Source organism: Hakea prostrata, chromosome 7, assembly GCF_041222555.1.
Source record: "Hakea prostrata isolate BN-2017 chromosome 7, UWA_Hpros_2, whole genome shotgun sequence".
Taxonomy (NCBI): domain Eukaryota; kingdom Viridiplantae; phylum Streptophyta; class Magnoliopsida; order Proteales; family Proteaceae; genus Hakea; species Hakea prostrata.
This window is the reverse complement of record NC_142606.1, coordinates 11,471,887-11,493,593: the sequence shown is the minus strand read 5'-3', so window position 1 is coordinate 11,493,593 and position 21,707 is coordinate 11,471,887. Positions and strand designations below refer to the sequence as shown.

General features: G+C 36.4%; 3 protein-coding genes across 3 annotated transcripts; 1 reads left to right on the top strand and 2 right to left on the bottom strand.

The window, feature by feature from the left end:
- The first annotated feature begins 8 nt into the window (after window positions 1-8).
- Window positions 9-2,288, top strand: LOC149009766 (putative calcium-binding protein CML22). Its single transcript, XM_089163876.1, has 5 exons — window positions 9-90; window positions 1,033-1,281; window positions 1,380-1,582; window positions 1,676-1,841; window positions 1,940-2,288. Exons 1-5 carry the CDS (start codon window positions 75-77, stop codon window positions 2,059-2,061), a joined length of 756 nt encoding a protein of 251 aa, XP_089020002.1. The 5' UTR covers window positions 9-74; the 3' UTR covers window positions 2,062-2,288.
- Window positions 2,289-2,402: 114 nt separating this feature from the next.
- Window positions 2,403-5,560, bottom strand: AP4.3A (protein kinase family protein). The gene is made up of 2 exons (XM_089163875.1): window positions 5,520-5,560; window positions 2,403-5,372 (listed from the first exon to the last, which is right to left on the bottom strand). Exon 2 carries the CDS (start codon window positions 5,118-5,120, stop codon window positions 2,649-2,651), a length of 2,472 nt encoding a protein of 823 aa, XP_089020001.1. The 5' UTR covers window positions 5,121-5,372; window positions 5,520-5,560; the 3' UTR covers window positions 2,403-2,648.
- Window positions 5,561-12,596: 7,036 nt separating this feature from the next.
- Window positions 12,597-21,616, bottom strand: LOC149009764 (uncharacterized). Its single transcript, XM_089162909.1, has 10 exons — window positions 21,326-21,616; window positions 20,709-21,035; window positions 20,453-20,525; window positions 20,140-20,252; window positions 19,753-19,837; window positions 19,038-19,110; window positions 16,760-16,815; window positions 15,553-15,618; window positions 14,048-14,113; window positions 12,597-13,966 (listed from the first exon to the last, which is right to left on the bottom strand). The coding sequence occupies exons 1-10, from the start codon at window positions 21,481-21,483 to the stop codon at window positions 13,865-13,867; spliced, it is 1,119 nt and encodes a 372-aa protein (XP_089019035.1). The 5' UTR covers window positions 21,484-21,616; the 3' UTR covers window positions 12,597-13,864.
- Window positions 21,617-21,707: the final 91 nt, after the last annotated feature.

The following is a 21,707-nucleotide window of genomic DNA, read 5'->3' as shown; positions in this document are numbered from 1 at the left end:
AACTTTACCCAAGAGGGAGAGGAAGACGTGTTCTGAAGCTTGTGCAACAGCTGGGTCCTCTATTATTAGAAACCATGAAAAAATCACTTGGTTAGTATATTATTAATTTTGATTTTGATTTTCTTTTTGTTATTTACTATGACAGTTGTTTCTCTGTTCAGTGATCATTCAACTACTTTCATATCAGTTGAAAGAACTACTTTTCTTCTATAAAATGTTTATCATAGTGTTATCTACCATCTATTACTATCCATGGAAAACTCAAGCCTCACCCACCCTGCATTTCAGAAAGTCAAAACAAAATTAAATAAGTTAATGGTATTAAATTGTTCATTTAAGTAAACTATACAGCAAGGTTTCTTGCCAATCTTTTAGAATTACTTGAAGTGGGATTCTAATTTTTTTTCTTCCATATATTACAATTTTAATTTACTAGAATAAATTGCTTTTTCTAAACCTGTAACTGTAACCTGTTTTTCTTCTTAAAGCTTCAATGATGGACATTTCTGCACTCTTTTCCTTTTAAACATTAGAAACTGGGTATTTAATTATGCACAAAGATATTACACTTGTGTGCTACTGCATAATCAAGATTACAATTCTCAACCCCTACCAGAAGAGCCAAGTAAAATTATATTTGTCATTCCAGATATACAATCCTGTTTTTCCTTGCTGTATCTTGGAAATAAACCTTTTACTGGAGTTTGCATTCAATTACTTAAATTGGAGTCATCCATGAGATCTTCATATTCATCATAATCTTGCACTTAAAACTTCTAGACTTTTTTCTATGACTAATTCTACCATCTCTTAATTAGTTAGAAATGATCCATAATTTTGTGGATGATTTTCCTCATGAGAAGTTTATGCTAGTATAGCTTTTTAAGCAGATGAGATAAAACTAATATTTGTGAGTTCTGGACTTTCGTTTGGCTAGATAAACTAACTGGAATTTACACCCTCCCACTGGGAAGAAGTGGGAAAAGGCATTTTCTTGGTCATTTCATATGTATCTTGCTGGACCACTTTCAGGCACATCACACTTCTGCCCCTCACTGAAGTCTTTCATCTCTAGAAAAGTTGGAAGCATGCTTGGCCATTGCCATCCCCAAAACAGATATGAGAGGTTAGATGCTAAGCTTGAAAAGAAGATGGTGGAAGCAATCAAACACAGTGGCACATCTGGGAAGCGTAATTTCAGATCAATGAACAGCATAGCCATGAGGCTTCCTCAATATAGAAAGGAACTCAGAGACATCAAGAGTGTGTTTCAGCAATATGGTGAATTCTGATCATCCATGGTTCATTATCCTCTATACACTGTCGCTGGACATTCTGGGAGTTATCTCTGACCTGTGTGAATATTTTTTGTTTTATAGATGAAGACTCAAATGGAATTATTGGCAATGAGGAGCTAAAGAAATGCTTAAGCAAACTGCAAATACAGTTGACGGAGAACGAATTGGAGGATCTACTCCATTCTTGTGATTTTGATGGGACTGAAGGATTGCAATTCAATCAGTTCATTGTCCTCCTCTGTCTTATTTATGTCCTGAAGGAGCCTTCAACATCTTCATACACTGTAACCATGAGAATCTCTTTTTATATTTATATATATTTTTCTCATATTTTTTAATACTTGATAAATGATTCTCTTCATAACTTGACATTGAAGATGGGATCACCACAACTTGCTGCTACATTTGATACAATTGTTCAAGCATTCTTGTTTCTTGATAAAAATGGAGATGGCAAGGTGAACAAGAAAGACATGGTCAAGGCATTGAATGAGGGATCCCCTCAGGAGAAATCTCCGAGGCACCTCACCAAGACACGTTTCAGTATATTCTTCTTCACTTTCTATACATGGTTCCTTCTTATTTTGATTGTGCTTTCTTTTTGTGCTTTTACCTGTGCTTTTTGTCCATGTTAAATGCAGAGGAAATGGACTGGAGCAAGACTGGAAATGTCAGTTTTAAAGAGTTCCTTTCTGCAATAACCAATTGGATGGGGGCTGATACCGATGATGAGGTCTCTGTAACAAGTATTGTTGTGAACTAGAAGTTGAGCAGCAGATTTGAAGCAGGAAATGAATAAAAAAAAGTCTAATAGGTGAGACTGAGAGTCACTGCTGTATATTCATATGATTTGTGAGCCAAAATACTATGTGCAATGCTGTCTTTGCATTGAACTCAGATTTCTATGATTTCTTTTAAGATGTTAAAACAAGACATCCTACCTATTATTGTTACCAAAATAATCATTACCCAGTTTGAACTCATTGCTCTCTCTCCCTTCACTGTATGTGTTTATTCTACTTAGATCAAAAGACACCCTTGATATGAATGGTAACTGAGAATGACTTATGGATCAATTAACAGGTCAAACAAGAACCATAAATCACAAATATGCATATATGTTGTTTCTGGAGAAGAACCAATGCATAAAGTCCATAACAAATTATCATCTCCTCATTTCTATTTACATAGAGACTACCTGAAACAGTACACAAACAACCACAAAAGGAAGGCAAAAACATGAACATCTCTTTTAATATTTCTGGATCAATGTATCACAACAGAGAAACCTACATCAAGTATCACCAAAACGTGTGATCCCTCACCAGATGGATTCACCAATGGTTATCTTCATTGAATACCAATAGCTTGGATTCTTCTGATGGATGTCAATGAATAATCATTCCTGCGCAGCCATTCTTCCCTCATCTCCTTCTTTTGTGCTTCTTCCTTGAAACAACCATCATTTCCATCTAGTATGCTAATAATTTGCCTCATACTCGGCCGCAAACTTGGATCTGATCTGGTGCATGCAATTCCCAATTTCACAAGCCTAATCAGCTCCCTTTTATCATACTCATCATTCAATCTCCAGTCCACCAGCTCCACCAATGGTCTCCTCTGTATCTCGAATTCGCGAACCTTCTTCAGTAACAGGACCTCAGGCCACCGGAAATCAACCGCCATCCGGCCAGTCACAACCTCAAGCATGAGCACCCCAAAGCTATAAACATCAGCCGAAGTGGTCACTTGACCGGATTCAATGTACTCAGGGGCTATGTATCCGAATATTCCACGAACCGATCTTTCTGGGTTAGCAGCAGCTGCTGCATGATGGCCATGGTCATTTCGGGCCAGGAACTCAGCAAGAGCAAAGGAGCCAAGCCGTGGGTTCATGTCAGCATCAAGAATGACGGCTGAAGAAGTAATATTCCTATGGATGACCTGTTCATCCCACCCCTCATGGAGATAAGAGATTGCAGAAGCAATTGATTTGATTACGTTGTACCGAATTCTCCATGTTAGGACAGAGGGAAAGCTCTTGTCATGGAAGAGGTAATTACTAAGCTGATTACGAGCAGAGTAGTCATAGACAACAAGCATCTCTCCTTGCTCGGTGCACCAGCCTCGAAGCTGAACCAAATTGCGATGTCGGAGATTCCCAAGGTTCTGCAACTCATTGGAGAACCGTACCCTTAATGCAGGGCATTTCTTCATCCCAAGCCGCTTCACCAATACATGTTGACGATTCTCTAGGTAGCCATGGTAGGCAGTACCAAAATCCAGTTCTTGAACTCTTCTCGAGTCTGAGAAATCTTTTGTAGCAGCAATGATTTCCTTGAAAGGTATCTCTCGTGGTGTATCGACTGAAGGAATATTGGTCCGACGATGGCCAATGCTGTGACCCTCTCTACTGTCTCCACTCTCCCCATCCATGGCTGTCATAAATATTGTGTCACCACCAGCAGTTGCATACCCAGATGTTGCATTGGACCATTGAGACAGAGTGGTGGCTGTTGTTGCAGTTGTTGAAATTGTTATGATTGAGGTGGCAGCAGAAGAGGAATAGGAGATGTACTGAGGGTAGGATTTAAACGACGGCAACGCCGGCAATTTGCCGACGATGTTGCCGGCGAGAACTTCGACGACCCATTTCATATTAGGCCTTACTTGTGGGTCTCCCAAAGAACAGAGGAGGCCAAGCTTGATCAGAAGCTCCATTTCACCAGGTTTATAGGACCCATCTAATAAACGTGTATCCGCAGCTTGCAAACACTTGCTTTCATCGGACAATCGTCGAACCCAATCAAGCAAAACAATCTGATCATCTTGGCAGGCGAGGTCGATTGCTCGCCGACCACTCACCACCTCCAGAACAACAATCCCAAAACTAAAAACATCAGATTTAGCTGTCGCAGTGCTTTTCTTTTGGAAGCTTTCCGGTGGTAGGTACCCAATTGTGCCACCAATTCTGGTTGTGTCAGCCATCCTGAACTCATAATTGCTACTAAAAGACGGTGCTACGTCTTCAAGTTCATGCTCTAGCCACCTCGCCAATCCGAAATCGCCCAACCGAGCATTGTAATTGGAGTCTAACATGACATTACTAGTCTTGACGTCTCTGTGGATGATTTGTGTCTCCAATTGTTCATGTAGATAGAACAGAGCAGCCGCAAGACCAGCCGCAATTCGATATCGTCGTTCCCAGTTGAGAGTCGGCATGGCGGGACAATCTGGTCGCTTGAAGAGAATCCGATCGAGGCTGAGATTAGGCATGTAGTCATACACGAGAAGCAATTGATCCTCATGAACACACCAACCTCTTAAGCGAACGAGGTTCCGGTGCCGGAGCTGAGCGACGGCCATTAACTCAGCGGCGAAGGTCTTCTCGAACTGTTCTCCTCTCTCAGTTAAACACTTGACGGCGACAATGGTGCCATCACTTGGTAAGACAGCTCTGTAAACACGACCGAACCCACCACTACCAAGGATTTGATCTTCGTTGAAGCCATTAGAAGCGATGTAAAGCTCAGCAAAGCTAAAGATTCTCGGGCTATTAGAACCCACGATCTTTTGGTAGAGATCGACACCTGGGGTGTCCTCGAAGTTGCAGGGAGCTTGGCAATCACGAGCGACGTAGCAATCGGCGAAACTGGTCCAACCCCAGTGGTAGAACCCACGAAGCATATGGCTGACCAAGGTGATAAGCCCATGTTCTTCAGTAGACGATTTACGACAAGAACGAGATCGAAGTGGGGTTGAAGGCTTGTCGATTTCATCGACATCAGCAGGTAAAATGGGAAGGAAATGTTTCAGTTGCATGGTTCTAAGTTCATCAATCAAAAGAAACAGAGGAAGAAGATGAAGAGATTAGCAGGTGAAGGAAGAAATTAGTGGGAGTTTCCTATTTAAAAGAGGTGTGAAAGGACACAGCGTTGAATTAAAGAGACGTGAGCTTTGCCAAGTAAGACCAAACCCAAATTAAAAATAAAGAAATGATGGAGGTGGAAACTCGCCAATCGCCATTGAAGGAAAACAAAACAAAACAAAGAAGAAATAAGATTCTTGGATGGCCTGCAAGATTCAAAACCCAAGTGATTTTATTAAGTTCTAGAACCCTAAAGCGGGGAAGAGTAAGGCTCAGGTCCTTCTGACTCTTCCACACGCGGAAAAGTAGAGAGAGAAAGAGAGAGAGAGAGAGAGAGAGAGAGAGATTCTCACCTGAACCAGATCGTTACAATTAATGCCAACCTGTCTTCTTTGCTGGCGCGCCATGAGATAGATTTTTGAATTCTTCAATTTTAAGTGTCACGAAATTAATGAAATTCGGTCATTGTCACGGTGGTCCCACATACGATATCGACCGCAAATCTTTTTCTTAAATAATAAGAAATTGTTTGGTGCAGCTTAAATTGAACGTTTATTATTATTTTTCTTCTTCTTATTTATCTGTTATTAAATAAATTTAAATAAAATTATTTTAGAATACAAAGAGTATCTGGTTAGTAAGATTTAATAGAAGAATAAACAAATTGAAATTATTTTATTTTGTAAAATGATAAACGAAGTAATAATTTATTAGGTTATTCAGAATAATTAAAAATTGAAATTATCTTCATCGACAACCTCGGAAGCACGTCATATAACAAATCACTAAAAATTATTATCAAAAATTTTTTAAGTGGTTTGGTAATGACTTCTATCAAATTTATTATAAATTAAATCTTATTTTTTGGGTAAGCCAACATGACTAGTTTTTGGGTTTGAAATCGAAAAGACTCTCCTTGTTAGGACATTTGTTATTACTTTAGCATTCTTATGAACATAAGAAATCTTAAATCCCTCAAGTTTTACTGTAAATCTCTAATTACTTAAGCTGTTTCTTAATTATACAACTTGGAAACTGACATTAAATTTTAAGCACTTTCGGTCTAACATCAATAAAGTTCTTGATAAAGTGAGAAAATACTGAAAGAAAGTTTGATTGAATGGAAAAATTCTGATCATAGAAGAAAATGTTTCTATCACCTCTCCTTTTGAGTTGTATACAACTAAAGGTAGAACTATTTCAAGAATCGAAGAACCCATGAAATAAGAAATTCACTATTCATTACAAGATGGAAACAAACCCAACTATGTTTAACCATTAAGACAAGAAACTTCACTAGTGAAATCTTTGACTACTTAGTCATTTTTCTTTTGAATAATGATCCAAATTTCAACCTATTCTCTGTAGAGTGGTGGTAGAAACCAGATTGTCATTATTGCTATACAAAAGAAAACAAAAAGAAGAAACTCTTCAAATTAAACCAATCTGTCTGGTTGGTGGAAGGCCTATTTGTTTAATTAAGTGGCCAAAGATGGGTGGAGAAATGGATAAAGACAAACCTAAGAGACAGGTATGGCCATATGACAGTGTTGGTGGTGGTTGCAGTAGTAGGTGGAGCCTTGCCTACTCCCTTATTTTCTCAGGCTTAAAACTGGTTGAACCAACTTTTTTTCATTTTTTGTGGAGTTGATGAGATCACACTTGAAGTTTTTCAAAGTTATTTCAATGCTTTCAAATCAGATCAGCAAAACCCTCCACTCCAATCTTAATCTAATCAAATCTAATCTTAAAATCTCTTGCTGCCACCCACTAAACATGCCACAATTGGCTCTGATGTAACCCCAAGAAAGAAGGAAAGGAAAATTTTTGTTTGTTTATAAATAAAGATGAATATGCTTCAACACTATCTGAGTATGAACTTGATTCTGAATTGGGGGTGGAGACAGAATTGGGTCTTCACTGTTTTCTCTGAAAATCCAAATCCCTGCCTGACCCACCACACCTGAACCTGAACCTGAACCTGAACTTGAACTTGAACCAAAAGAGATTAATAATCACAGCAAAAGGTGTTTTGTGAAACAGAAACTGCCGGCCAAAAATGATTCTGTTTTTGTTTATAGGTGAACATTACATCCACTAATATGTCACAGCCTTATGGGAAGAGAGAGAGAGAGAGAAAGAGGTCTTTTCTGTCACCTTATGGGCCGGCTGTGTTGATAAGGTGGTGTTGGAAGATTTCATGCTTGGGTTTACTTTAAAATTTTGTAGTAGTGATTATATAAAGAAATCTTTTTGGAAAGAAAAGAAAAAAATTTGATTTGCTTAGCTTTAAAGTTAAATTTTCTTTCTCCTTTGATTTCATACATGGTGAGCATAAAGAGGAATCACTAGTTAATTTTAAACTAATGAGGGATTTTAGATAGTATTATTATTTATGTGAGATTTAATTGGGACTCATAAGAATCAAATCAGAAAGAATATAATCTTTTTTTTGGGGGGATAGAAGGTTATGTTGATTATTAAACATGATGTGTATTAAGATTAGGTAAAAAAAATCAAAATTAAGATTAAAAGGATTTTTAGGCATGTTTATAGGTGATAAATAGATTTTTTTTTTAATTTATACAAAAGGAAAAAAGTAGCTGGAATGGTATCTAGAGTTCTATATGTAATTTTTTTTTTGATATATTTTTTTTATGGTGTTCTTCAAATTCTTTTTATTGAATATGCATGTAAGATTATTCAATAATAAAATTAAATCTCCCAGCTATTCTAAATCCTAATATGTTAATTAAAATATAAATCTTTGTTGGCCAGTGGATATATGAGGGACCATTTGAGATATTTATTCATGATTTAGATTTCTGTCTCCACCCCCACAAAACCATATATATATATATTCATTCTATTCTTAATCAAAATGAATTTTTCATAAAAAGGACAATATATATGTAGAAGATGTTCAAAATAGGAGAAAGAAATGCCGCCATGGTCCACGGTTGTATAAAATGTTGCTTCTATTTGAAGTTGGAAGATCACAAGGGAGTATTAAGAACTTTTACAAGTAAATAGGTGCAAGAACATTTTAAAGTTAATTGCGATTCAAAATCTAAGCATCTTATAATAAAAAAAATGTAGTGGTTGTGTACCAAATTTAAGAAGTAATTCATAAGGAGTTTGATTCAATAGAATTTACCCAAAAATGACAATAAATAGGACTTCTTTAATACAAATGGGAAAATCAAAATTAATATTTTTGTAGTGTTTTTCAAATATATTTTTTATTAAATATCTAAAATTATTCAAAAACAAAATTAAATATTCCAGCCACTCTAACTATATAAATCATAATGTGTTAATTTAAATATAAATTCTTGTTGGCCGGTGGATATATGAGGGACCATTTGATAGATTTATCCATGATTCATAACCCTTTCTTCACCCCTCACAAAATCTTGCATTTTTTTTTCTTCCTAGTCACATATATCCTCATGTAAATATCTCCAATAATAATGAAATTACTAATTTTACTTAGATTATTATATTTCGATAAATGATTTGAATAAAGAATAGCATTTGATGAAGCCATCTCTAATTTCTTAGGAAAAGATCTTTTATTTCACTATTTTTTTAAGAGATATATCATTATGTAATCCTGGATGGTACATAGGGCAATCGTCATGATATATGTTGGAAAATGTCATATCAGCATTTGCCACATCAGTTACTATTGATTTTGATGATAACAAACATGAATTACTAATGGTTATATTGAGCTATGTTGTTTTAGTTCAAGATGAAAACAAGTGGACCAACTCTAAGTCAAAACCATATGCTCATACTCAAGTCAAGCCCAAGCTAAGATCATGCCAAAATGGACAAGAAGTCTAAGTCAAGATGACCATGCCAAGATGAACATGAAGATGATCATGAAGAATGGAGTACAAGAAGACTCAAGAACTTCAATGATCAAAACTTAGATGGAATTAGGACTTAGGACACTCTCGCATACACACATATGTAAATATATTGAAAATATGTAATTCATGTCACTAGACTGACCTAGGACAGTAGAAAGGTGTATGTGGCTTAGGTTTGACCAAAAAGTCCAAAAACCCAAGCCAAATCCAAGTCCAAACTAAGACAACAAAACTGTGTCAGACGGATGATCGTTTGCCAGACGAATGACCGTCTAGTTTGCTAACAGTACAATTAAGTCACTGAATGCCAAACGGACGACCGTCTGGTTTTACTTAGCCAATAACGGCTAGTTTATAATGGCTCTTTTCCAGACGGACGTCCGTCTAGGCTGAAAACAGGACAAAAATTATGTTCATTTTCTATCCGTTGGGGATTGGGTTTAGGCACTTAAGTGTGCTCTATATAAACCCAATTCACTTCTTTGAAAGGGTTGAACTCCACACTTGATCAACTACTCCCCAAGTGATCTCAAGCTCTCAAATCACAAGTAAACAATTGTGTTTTGCCTCTCACTCTCTCCCAACCTTGAAGAAACATACCAAGGTGTTTACTAAGTTTGTGGAAGCCAAGCTTGAGGTGATTGAAGGCGTCAGTGGTGCATCCATTTCATATTGAGCATACAACTTCATTACATCACATTCACATAAGAGGTAAAGTGTTACACCTTTTGTAAGGTAACATCTTTCCTTTGTAACTGTTTCAATTCTAGTCTAGATTGGTAGATTAGAATTGGTCATTGGGTGCTTTTGCCCATGAACAAAGATTGATTGGGTGCTTTTGCTCGTTGTTAAGGGGTGCTTCTTGCCCTACTTACTAAACAAAGATTGTAAATGATTCTCTTGCCCCGTAACAAAGATTATTGTAAGAGTTTGATTTCTACCCATTGTATTGAAAGAGAATCATTAGTGGAACACTCTCTTGAGGCCAAGAGAGGAGTGGACGTAGACTTGTATGGTTGAACCACTATAAATCATGTGTTATGGTTGCTTGTTATTATCTAAATCATTTGAATTTTCAATTTACATTGTATTTCCGCACAAATCGCAAAATTGAGACAATCCACTAGTTGCAACCTAATCAACCCCCCTCTAGGTTGCACCAACAATATATAAATAATACATGTTAATGGTACTGATGACATACTTATGTCGTATATGAATTTTTGAACTTCTATTTTCTCCGTTCAAAATAAAGAAGATCAATATAACAAAAATTATGAACATAAGTACTAAACAAAAAGAATATGATTACATGAAGATTACATAAGGATGACTATACAAATTGGTAATAAAAAAAAATGTTCATTATTGGGTAGTTTGAAAGACATGGAGGCAAAATAACCCACCTTGTACCTGTGAAAGACAAAGATGATCACGTAATAGGTTGTTGTTGCCGTATGTGTTCCTCTCTCACAAAAACCATGCTTTCTATTAAAAATCTCTTTGCTCTTAAACAATGATACAAGCTACAAGCAAATGTAATCAAAATAAGGTACAATATGAAGACAACAGTTCGAATCTCTTTGGGGCTAGGGGTGCAACGAAACCCTACCTTATTATTTAAATAACTATCTATAAAAATCTATCATCAAAGATGCAATTTTGGGAGGTGAGAGAAGTGCCCTTGAAAATTGTTGCTTCTCATGAAATTGCTACATGATGCATTATTATTAAGGAAATTTGACTAGAAAATGATGCATATAAACCTTTTAATTGTCGGCTTTTAATTTAATTAATGTAAGAAGGAAAATAAGATTCCAATTCCCAATATCAAAAGAAGGCAGGATTACAAGAAGTTGTATTTCATAGCTAATTTATCTATACACTTATGTAATCATGCATGGATTACAAGGAGTTGTCACCATGATGTAGAGTAAAATAATATCTAAGACAATAATAATGACATTACTAATCGTACATTTTTTTTTTTTATATTTTCATATATGATTTGAATAAAAAGAGCATTTGATGAAGCATCTCTAATCTTTTCATAATTTGACTTGTGTGGGGAGGAAAATTGAGTAAGATTAGATGATGCTTTTCTTTCAAATGCATCAAGTCAATCACCATTTTTTCCAAAAAAATAAAAATAAAAAAAAAATAAAAAATAGAATTATAGTAATTTATGGGAAGGGGAGGTGAAAGAAGTGCCATTGAAAGTTGTTGCTTCTTATGAAGTTGCTACATGACACATTATTAAGATCAATTTGATTAGAAATTATGCATATAAACCTTTTAACTGTTGGTTTTTTATTTAATTAATGTAAGAAGCAAAATAACATCCAAGGGTCAAAAGAAGGCAGGGGAAGAAAACCCTATAACCAATATGATTTCATCTTAAAATGTATATAATTTGCGAAGTTTGATCCTCACTCCTCCATTGATATTCTTAATCAATATGATTTTTTCATAAAGAGGACAAAGATTGATATATATTTTTTATCATTAGTAATTATTCATAGAAGGTTGGTAGATGTTAAGCATCACCAATTCCTTTTTTTCTCAAGTATCACCAATTCACCATAATGTATATAATAATACAAAGTTAAAAGGGTTACATAATTTATGTTATTTATAGTATGCATTCGAAAAAAAAAATGAAAGACTATCATTCAATATCTTCTCTTTTTTTTCCTCATTTTAATTTTTGTTCGAGGGTGTATTTGAACTTTTGGTAAATTTAGTATCCAATGATACGAAACCATAAAAGTCATGAACTTGATTTCAAAGTGGGTAAAGAGAGTCGAACTCAAGATGCGTACCACCTAATAGTTCAGACTTCCTTTCATAAGTTATTACAGTTTATGACGTCACTTAGATCAAATTGTAGAAGATGCTCAAAAATAGGATAAGAAAATGTCCCATGATCCATGGTTGCATAAAACTCTCTTTTATTTGATGTTGGAAGATCATAAGGGAGTGGTAGAACTTTTAAAAGTTAAAAGAAAGGGGGTGCAACAACTTTAAAAAGTTAATTCTGATCCAGAATCAAAGCATCTTACAAGAGTTTTCTTTTATTTTTAGTGGATGTGAACCAATTTTTAAAGGTGCACAGTGAAGGAAATCATCCTTTTGTGTATGAAGTCAGTTCATAAAGAGTTTGATTCAATGAAGTAATTCTAAGTTTCTGGGCAATCAACATAACTCAGTCTATTAATCAATTGTGGTGAAATTTGAAAGCTACAGGCAAATTAGGCACCCTTAAAGACCGTTCATACATAATTATTGAAATTCAAAATATTTTTTTAATATGATTAAAATACTCCTAACATGTTAAAATGACCAAAATACCCCTCACCTTACATCTTATTTTTTTAAGTCAACCATTCACAGAGGTAGCACCTTCTTTTTTTTGGGTAACCTTCCTTTAATCTTCAAACCAAGTTGAAACAAATCTTAATTAGATTCACAGACCCAGAAACTGTTTACTCAGAAGAGAGAGAGAGCAAAAAAAAAAAAAAAAAGAAGAAGTTCTCTAGGGTTTTCATCTGCACAAGGGTTTTAGGTTAAAATGCTTCTTCACCTGTTTTGCATGTACAAAATCCTTAGAATTAAAAGGTAAGACGCTAAAGAAAAGTCAACTAACTCATTTTAAACGATAGAAAAGTCAATCTACTTGGGAATAAAGGAAGCCATTAAAATGGCTTTGAAATTCCAAATTCCCAATTCCAGGTAAAACTAACTATGATCTTCTGTTGCAGCAAACCGCTTTCTCAACAAACCAGTATTTAATAAAGCAGTTAAAGCGAAACGCAGCACAAGTCAAAAAGATAAAGCATAGAATTTTGTTTCTAACCAGCATTCCAGAAGACCTTCAACCAAATCTGATGAAAATTTGGTTCAATAAATTAATTTTTCACCCAAAAAATTGTGAAAAAAGTAACAGGTCAAACTTACCCTTTTTTCAGTAGCTTAATTGAACAAGTAAACATTTAACAATTTGTGCTATTGTAATGCAAAATTGTCAAACCGAAGTTGTTGACATGGTTTAGCTATCAGAAAAGGACCTTTTTGCTATATTTAAAACTAAAATGCATGAAAATATAGTATATGAAAATCATGGCCAACTCATTCGGTCAACCTCAGGTAGGTACAATTTGGCGTAACTGGCCAACTGCCCAGCCCACCTCATTACTGTGTGAACTGTGAAGACGAACAGGTTTTTCTCTGCATACACATGATAAAGAAAATTTTCTGTACATCCGCCACAGAAAAAGCTAAAAACAACCATGAGCCAGTTATGTTTTCCTGCTTCCCCAGGCATGGAAAAGTTGCACTTTGTGACTAGCACATCCAGCTGCAATTTTCATAAGGTGTTCTAAAGATGGGTAGATCCCAAAAATATTTCTTACAACTGATGGTGCATTTGGGTCAATACGTATCTTGAAACTGCAACTGGGCAATTCAATTCATGAATTTTACAGATTAATCAGACCAACCTCCCTAAAAACCAGAAGCACACCCACCTACTCAAGAGATATCCATAGCAAGAGTGTGGAGACCAAGTAAAACAAACCTAATAGGAATTTGTACAACTCAGATTCATTATACTGTCCACTTTTCTATCATAAAGAAGTTCTTTGTTCTTTGCTGGGTTGGGATGGGGTGGGGTGGGGTGGGGGGTGTTGTAATGATATTTCAATGAATGGCTCAAACAATATCAGAACAAAGAATTTCCTGGGCTCCACAAAGAATGCATTCCAGTACCTCTAGGAGCTGACTAATTTCCACTATTCTGGTGTGGAGTCCTCAACTGATCAACATGAGTGTGAACCAGATTGGCTGAAGTAACGTTGGCGCAAGAAAAGGAACAATGCAGTAGAAGCAGCCACAGCATATGGGAATACAGTCCAAATACCCTGCATGTTTATGCAAGTTATATTTTGTTCTATCCACAAAAAACAGAAGTTATAGACTTATAGAAGGATATTTTGTAATACCACAACTGTAGCAACACTAGCAACTGCCACCATCGGGCGCTCTCTCAACAAGAATCCAATCCCCAGCTGATGTTCAAAATCAGATTATAAAGGCGTCAATATGAAAGTGAATTTAGTATTGAAAAAAAAATGTTACGTATCCATTTTCTGGATCATTTGCCTTTCAGCCTCATGAAGGGAATGACATTGCCAACATGGATTGTCCACATAAGGAACCCATTAGAATTAGCTTCTGTACTGTAAATTTTACAAATCCACGTCAACTCTTTACAGTCATGTTATACAAATTTCTCAAACTCACATCCACATCAAAGATTGCATTAGGGTATTAAAGAAGTATATCAGAGAAAAGGGTCTTTCTCATGCAGGAGCCTGTTCTAGTGACTTGAATCATGGAGGAAAACCTTAGAGATGAGCCCTAAAGCTTCCCACCTGTAAGATTCTTGGTTCATGAAAATCATTTTACAGTATGGCTTATTTTATAACTATGGCATGATTTTTTTCATTAAATATTGTTTAACTGTGGAAGTTTTGAGATATTTGTCAGATTTTTCACTCCTATGATTCTGAGTGTATTATCTGAATTCGGAGAGATACCTATGAGATAATTAATCTGATTGCTACATCCAGGAAATGGCAGAGGTTGCAAAGCCCATACTATCACTCGTATGGAACAAGTTGGATCCAAGTGGCCAATTGATGCAACACAGACTAGCACAGACCCACATCCATTTGGGAACTCAAATCAAGAACTGGGTCCAAAAAGGGATTTGGTCTTGTAGATTATTTGGATCTTATTTTATTGGGATAATTATATAAGCAGATCTTTCATTTAGGTAGGCCATTTTGAGTAGGTTTTAAATGGTTGAGTCCTAGTATAATTTCCTCGTGTTATTTGACTTTTTTAATCACTTATTTTGGAATAAATTTCAAAATTTATATCCTTGTAATCAATGTATTAAGAAAACTTGAAGCTTGAGCTTTTCTGTGTGGGGCACTCTTCTTCCCACTCCTTATGTGATTTATTCTCTTGGCCCAATGGCCCCTGCAATTATGGTTCTTCTCAGGTTCCCCTCTTCTTGCCTTCATCTTTTTGTCCCCATTAACCATCCATCAAATTCAATCATTGATAGTAGTTGCCCAAAGGAAAAACCGGTCATCCTCAAGCAGTGTAAGACAGAATGCAAAATTTAGTAGGAGGGGAAGGAAAAGCTTCTCAGTTGATTTGTTTAGAGATCACATATCAGAAGTTAGTGGACTTATTTTCACTATTTAACTGTGGGAAATATCCTTTCAGGTTATTGTGTGGCCCTGGATAGTCAGTGTCCTTTTTCCTTTTCATCAACAAAATTTCGAAATAAAAAAGAAAAGCCAAATTAACAATTCACTTTGAGAATATAACCAGTGTCTATGATTGAGGAAGCATGATACAAACAGAAGATAAAATGTAGACAGCGACAAAATTTGCTCTACTGACTTCTTAGAAAGCAACTGAACTAGATGACCTGAATGGTGAGAGTGAACAATCCTCCAAAACAAACGCCAGCAAAAAAACACTCTGAAGATATCCCCTGTTTTAATGTAGGCATGTGATGAGTAAGATGACGATTAAGATAAAGCGTATTCAGATGGTCTAAGTTCCACATAATGTAAAAGCTAATGCAATATCACAAATTTTAAGTCATTATGAAGATCTGCAAAATTTAATTGAGCAGGATCTGAAAAGCTATGATGAATGATATAAACAGTCACAACCTCAAAAACTCAAACAAAAGCAATCACTGTACTGGAATGCCTTCTTCACCAAACATGACATCCAATGTATAACAGCCATCAATGATCAATCAGCACAAGAAAGTCACAAATTGCAAGTAAAAAATTTAGATGTTCAAACTGACGAAGTCAAACAGACAAGCATACAGCCTTTCAAATTTCTTTCCCATTGCCTTGTCAACACTTGCCAAAATTTTCTTGTTATTTATACCAAGGGCAAATTCTATGCAAATAAAGAACAAACAACTCCAATGTCTCATGGAATAGGTAACACTGTTGGTTCAGAGAGAATTATCCCTTACATTAAAAAGAATTATCACCAATATTTAGGTGGCCACTCTCCAAGTCTCTTGGGACAAATTGTTCCAGCAGAAAATATTTTAAAGCTATTGTCTTAAAAGCAAAAGGAAATTACATAGGAATAAAACAACAGAATATCATGACATTTCTATGCAAATAAAATAGAATTTTGCAGTAAAGTGTTTGCAAGTAACGAACAGTCAAAGTAAAACCAAAACAGAAGTTTCACAACTACTACCAGCAATAATTGTCTGACTAACTCTCTTTTTTTAAATTGAAAATGGTAACAGAGATTTTCTAAGTAACTGCTTGGGTTTGGGCAAAAAGTATGACCAAGAAATATTTTATTTTACATTTTAGCTACTAGCTAAAATTGCAATTATTTTGTGTAAGCTTTTGGTGTTTAATTCCTAAAGTAATCTACTACTTTCCAAAATCAAACACCCAATCAGACATAGTGATAAAAAATTCACTCCTCAGGGAACGAAGACTCAAGAACCATGCACATGAAGATAATAAGAATCACATCAAGAACCATGCACACAAAGGAATGACAAACTAAGTTCCATGCACACAAAGGAATGACAAACTAAGTTAACCAGAAGTAGAATGCCTATAAAACAAATGGGAATCACTAACCAGTGCTCCTGCTAGAAAAGATGTTGGATTCCTCACTCCAAGAGAAAATCGTTCCACTGCAGGAATGAGTCATTATGTTTAACTTCATTAATAAATTGATAAGATAAACAGTCAATAACAGATGTCCATTGAATGAATTAAAAAAGCAAAGATGCATCACAAAGTAAACAGTAAGTGAACGAGTTATAAATTGTGAAACATAGCAAGCAAATTACAGAAGAAAACATTTCCATATCTTGGGGATCGACATTGTAGCAAGACCAACAAGAAGATCAAATACTAGGTGGAACTACCCTACTTCATGCAATTGTGTTCTCTCTGCTGCAATTGCATTATGACCTCTTGCTAATGTGAAGATCCGTGGAATTAGCATCTTACTGCTTTTTTTTGGAGTAAAAAGCATCTTACTGCTCTGCTTTTATGTTATTCTTAATTCTCCCCCCCCCCCCTACCCAACCGTTTTTTACCCTCTATGATTTGCAACCTTATTATAAATAAAGAAGACTTAGGTCGTTAATGACAAGTCAGACCATTATCTCAACTCCAGAGGTTGAGATACAAGTTCTAGGAGCTCTCCACTATTTTCTTGCAATTGTAGTTGCACAATCAAACAGGGGGATTTATATTTCCAAATGAAGAAATGTCCTGAACCCCTTGGTGGAACTGGTTGCTTGGTTGTAAGTTTGCGGTCTCCTATTGAGGTTGATCACCAGCTATGCAGTGTCATGGGTGACCTTAATGACAAAGAACAGTACCATCATCATTTTATTGTTCGGCTGATCTATTAGTCCCATACAGACCTGGCATTTCCTATGCTGTGGGCATTGTTAGCCATTTTCTACATGATCCCAGGACATCCAACCTTGATGCAGTGCAGCTAATTTTGAGGTACCAGAAATCTCCCCCTGGGAAAGATATCATCTTCTCCAACAACAGGAACCTGAGCTAGAAGCCTTAACTGATGCAATGTGGCAGGATACATTTGGTGACTGGAGATCTACCTCTGGTTATTCTTATTTCCTTGGAGGCAACCTGAACACATTGCGAAGCAAAAACAGTTTGTCCTTCCAAGACCCAGTGCAGAAGCAGATATTGTGTTTAGGCCCAGGGCATTTGTGAAGTAATATGGCTTAAGGGGTCGTTGAGGATGTGTGCTATTTCTGAAACACCCAAGTGCCTCCACTGTGACAACAATGCTGCCATTGACATTGCCCACAATCTAGTTCATCATGAAAGGATGAAGCATACTGAGATTACAACAGACTGGGAAAATGAGATGAAATGGATATTGTAATGCAATTGTATACAGATTGATGGCAGCGATTTGGGGCATTGAGGTTCCCAGCATACCATGGATAGCACTACAATCTCTCCATATATTATTGGATTAAGTTGCATTTGCCAAAAAGAAGTTGAATATAAGGATGTCTTACAACAGAATGTCATTTCAGGTAAGACGTCATTTTTCATTCAGCCCATCTTTCTATTTCATTTAGCATGCAAAATCCAAAAAAGTGGCATCTTACTGTGACAGCATCTGCAAACCGCGACCTTTTTGGGGTGGTATATGAGCACCTAGTAGTGGCATCCTTAGATTTCTCATGCATCCCAACAATAAAAAGGATACTGAAGCCAGCTCAGTTAATAACAGACTCAACCATGTGCTCAATAGCTTATGAAAAATTTTAGTCAGATTATCCTGGTTTTGGGTCATGAAAATGCACCTGTCCACAGTCGTCCAAGTGGTCACAATTTTCAAGACTGCTCCCTAACTCTCTTTCAACAATTTTCAGGCATATGTTTTCCTGTTTTGCAATTATTCTAAAGGAAAAATCAGAGAGGCTAAAGCCTGTTTCTTGTCAAAAACTCAAAAAAGATTCAGTTTTCTGGACATGGACATGCACATGAGGATAAAAACCTAGTTAATCCATCTCAGTGCACCTATCCCCTCTAAAAATAGTTGCCTTATCACAGACAATCTGCAGTGACTACTGTACATAAACCTATGAAAAAATTGAGGAACAGGTTGTTAAGATTCCAAAACCTATAGATCTAGGGTTGTAAATGATAACCGTAACCTTAAAAGAAGTGATGCTCCCTCCCCTTCCTATAGATTCACAATAATGGTTATTTCTCACTGGTTATGAGGTTATTTTAGAAATGAAACCTGAAAATAAACAATTACAGTCAACACCATCTACGAGAAAGAGATTTTACTTCCATTCAGAACAAAAGTATAAGGTTATACAAGCAATTGAAACCCAGGTCAAGAACTCACCAAAACCAATAAGATTACCAAATCGCTGTACAGTCTGAGTAATGCTCAATGCTTTCTCTTTGCCAACTCCTACCTACACCAGAACTTCAAAGGGTAAAACCAAGAGGAGGAAAGGAATCTGAGAGAGAAAAGGAGGGGGGGGGGGGAGTACTGGAATATAGCAGAAAAGATGCAGGCCAGTGGCAGAGGTAAAGTGCAGTTCTAAAAACCAACCTCAGCCACATGAGATGCCAACTGGGCAAATCCAAATTGTAGAATGGGAAGTGGGCATCAGGTGTGAGTGATGTGTAAAATTTGTGGTCATAATTCAAGGGCCTATACTGTAAGGAACATCTTCCATTGTGCTTCAAAGTGATAAAACACTCAAAGTTGGGCAAAGGCAAACATATCAAAGAATCAGACGGAGTTTAAGTTTGACACATCAGTAGGGAAGGGGTGTCCTATATGTCACAGACTTACTCGCAAGCCGCAACATGGCACAAAATCCATTGGCACTGCATTGAAATGCAGTCATACAACAACTCAGACTTATCCCAGCTAGATGGGGTTGGCTAAATGGATCCTTTCCCACCAAATATGGGGCCAAACAAAACTTCCAAGTTATTGTAATTTTGGGGGATAGAGGGATTCAAGATGCAGGGTTGAAGGAACTCATTCTTTAGTTCAACTACATGGTCATCAATGGCTTTTCAGAATCTGATAGAAGGCAACAAACCTTAGACCAAATGTCATCAGATACACCAGATTTTGCGAAAAGCTTTCCCAGGTAAAATGGTATCATATCACTGATACAAACACCCCTGTATGTTGATATTGATATGTGAGAGCCAAAATAACAAGGTAAAACAACAAAATTTGGAAGAAAAAAGAATCATATTGTCATAATATAAATACAAGAGGAAATGGAGCACTAATTTTATCACAAAAAGATAGTTTTCTATTATTAATAGTAAAAGCAGTAGATACACTCAACAGAAATCCACCACTCTGGACTTGAGCATTAGTTTTTGTACTCAAAAAGCAACATTATTTAACTGTTAAATGAAAAAAGCCTTCATAGTAATTGGATTCTACAATAATAGATAATGGGATGGAAAGTTACCAATAAACCCACAGAATTGTGGATATTATGTAGGGGGCATTCCTTGAGAAAGATTCAGCAAATGACTTCCAAGTTCCATCCAAAGATAGCATCCGAGCCAATGATATGCCTACCTACATCAATTGCAGGAAATTGACTTATTCACTAACAAATCTAAAACAAACTGAATTGAAGTAGCCAGCAACTTGTAACCAATGAACAAAAACATTGTATAATTAGAAAATGACAAAATGTATAATATCATAGATAATCGGACAAGTAAAGGAACCAGTAAGGGTTCTGCAAAACAGAAGTACCAGTGCAAAGGACAGACCCAAATATTTAGTGCCTCTTCACTTATGAAAAGTCCACAACCAGCAGCCATGAGCAACCAGAAGTAGACCCACCTGGAAGCTAACACTTGTCAGTCAATTTGAAAGAGGAAGTCAAATAATAGGAGAATGAATGAAATTTCATCATTAGTAAAGTTTATGAAGTGGAAGACGAAACAGTTCAGAATTGATCAAGTGATGCTATCTCAAATGATAAGACACAGAACGGTGGACAGAGAATGAAAATTTACCACATACCCTGGTGCATATTCAGGCAGGACAATTCTCTGTCCAAAAACATTTAAACTGAAGCCAACAGAAGCAGATGCATTGTCGGCCAAAAGAGGAGTCGCAGGGGATGGTCCCGGCGTCAGCCATTTGAAGCCAACAGACATTACAGTGATAGTTGCAGCAACTCCCAGAGCAATTGCTAACTTTGCCAGGAATGAACTCCCTGGACTACCACTGGTTTCAGTTTTCCAATCTCCAAGTACTTCACCAGTGGATGTATCTTCCCCGTTAGTGGCATCTCCAGATGTTGAGGCATCAAAATTTTTTGAAAATTGAGGCTGGAAGCTTCTAATCCTGTCACTCAACATGAAAATGGATCACATCTTTGTGCTCTAGATTATGTTCAAGGGCTTTGAAGTGAGAAGAACTATCAAGAAAACAGAGTAAGACTACAAGAAAAAAAATTCAATCCCAGTATTTCAAGAATGCGATAAAGAATTGATAAAAACAGAGTAAGATTACAAGAAAGCAAGATTCAGTCCCCATTCATTAACAATCCTTCTCCACTGCAACACATTCTAATCAATCAAACTGTTATCACAAGCTTAACAGCAACACCAGATATCAGAAAGAGAAGAAGTTACCGAAGCGTTCTGCTGCAGTTGAAGAGATTCGGAATGAGTCTCCGACTCTCCTTCGGGAACGATCCACCAAAAGAGATTGTCGTGTCTCTTATGTGTTGCCGAATAGGTCTCGGCGGCAATAAAGAGATGCCATTTGTTAGAGTAGCTGATATTGACATTTCTGATGAGAATTGAAACTCGCTCAGATGACAGAGGAGCTCAGATTCTCAGAAGCAGCAGTTGCAGTAGCAGCTTCTGCCGAGGTTGCATTTGAGAGAGAGAGAGCTAAGAGATGAGACAACGACTAATTTGTTTTTGTCTTCAAAAATTCAAGCCTTTCTCAACCAAGAATATACTAACCTTATGCCAAAGGAGCATCTTCTTCATTCTTCTCGCCGACCGG

Excerpts from the sequence above, each read along its gene's own strand:
- LOC149009766 (XM_089163876.1), top strand. Across the intron at positions 1,583-1,675 it reads CTTCAACATCTTCATACACT|ATGGGATCACCACAACTTGC; the intron begins GTAACCATGAGA and ends TTGACATTGAAG. Across the intron at positions 1,842-1,939 it reads CCTCACCAAGACACGTTTCA|AGGAAATGGACTGGAGCAAG; the intron begins GTATATTCTTCT and ends TGTTAAATGCAG.
- AP4.3A (XM_089163875.1), bottom strand. The coding sequence starts at position 5,120 with ATGCAACTGAAACATTTCCTTCCCATTTTACCTGCTGATGTCGATGAA.
- LOC149009764 (XM_089162909.1), bottom strand. The coding sequence starts at position 21,483 with ATGTCAATATCAGCTACTCTAACAAATGGCATCTCTTTATTGCCGCCG. Across the intron at positions 21,036-21,325 it reads AACTGCAGCAGAACGCTTCG|GATTAGAAGCTTCCAGCCTC; the intron begins GTAACTTCTTCT and ends GTTGAGTGACAG. Across the intron at positions 13,967-14,047 it reads CTAGTGTTGCTACAGTTGTG|GGTATTTGGACTGTATTCCC; the intron begins GTATTACAAAAT and ends ATAAACATGCAG.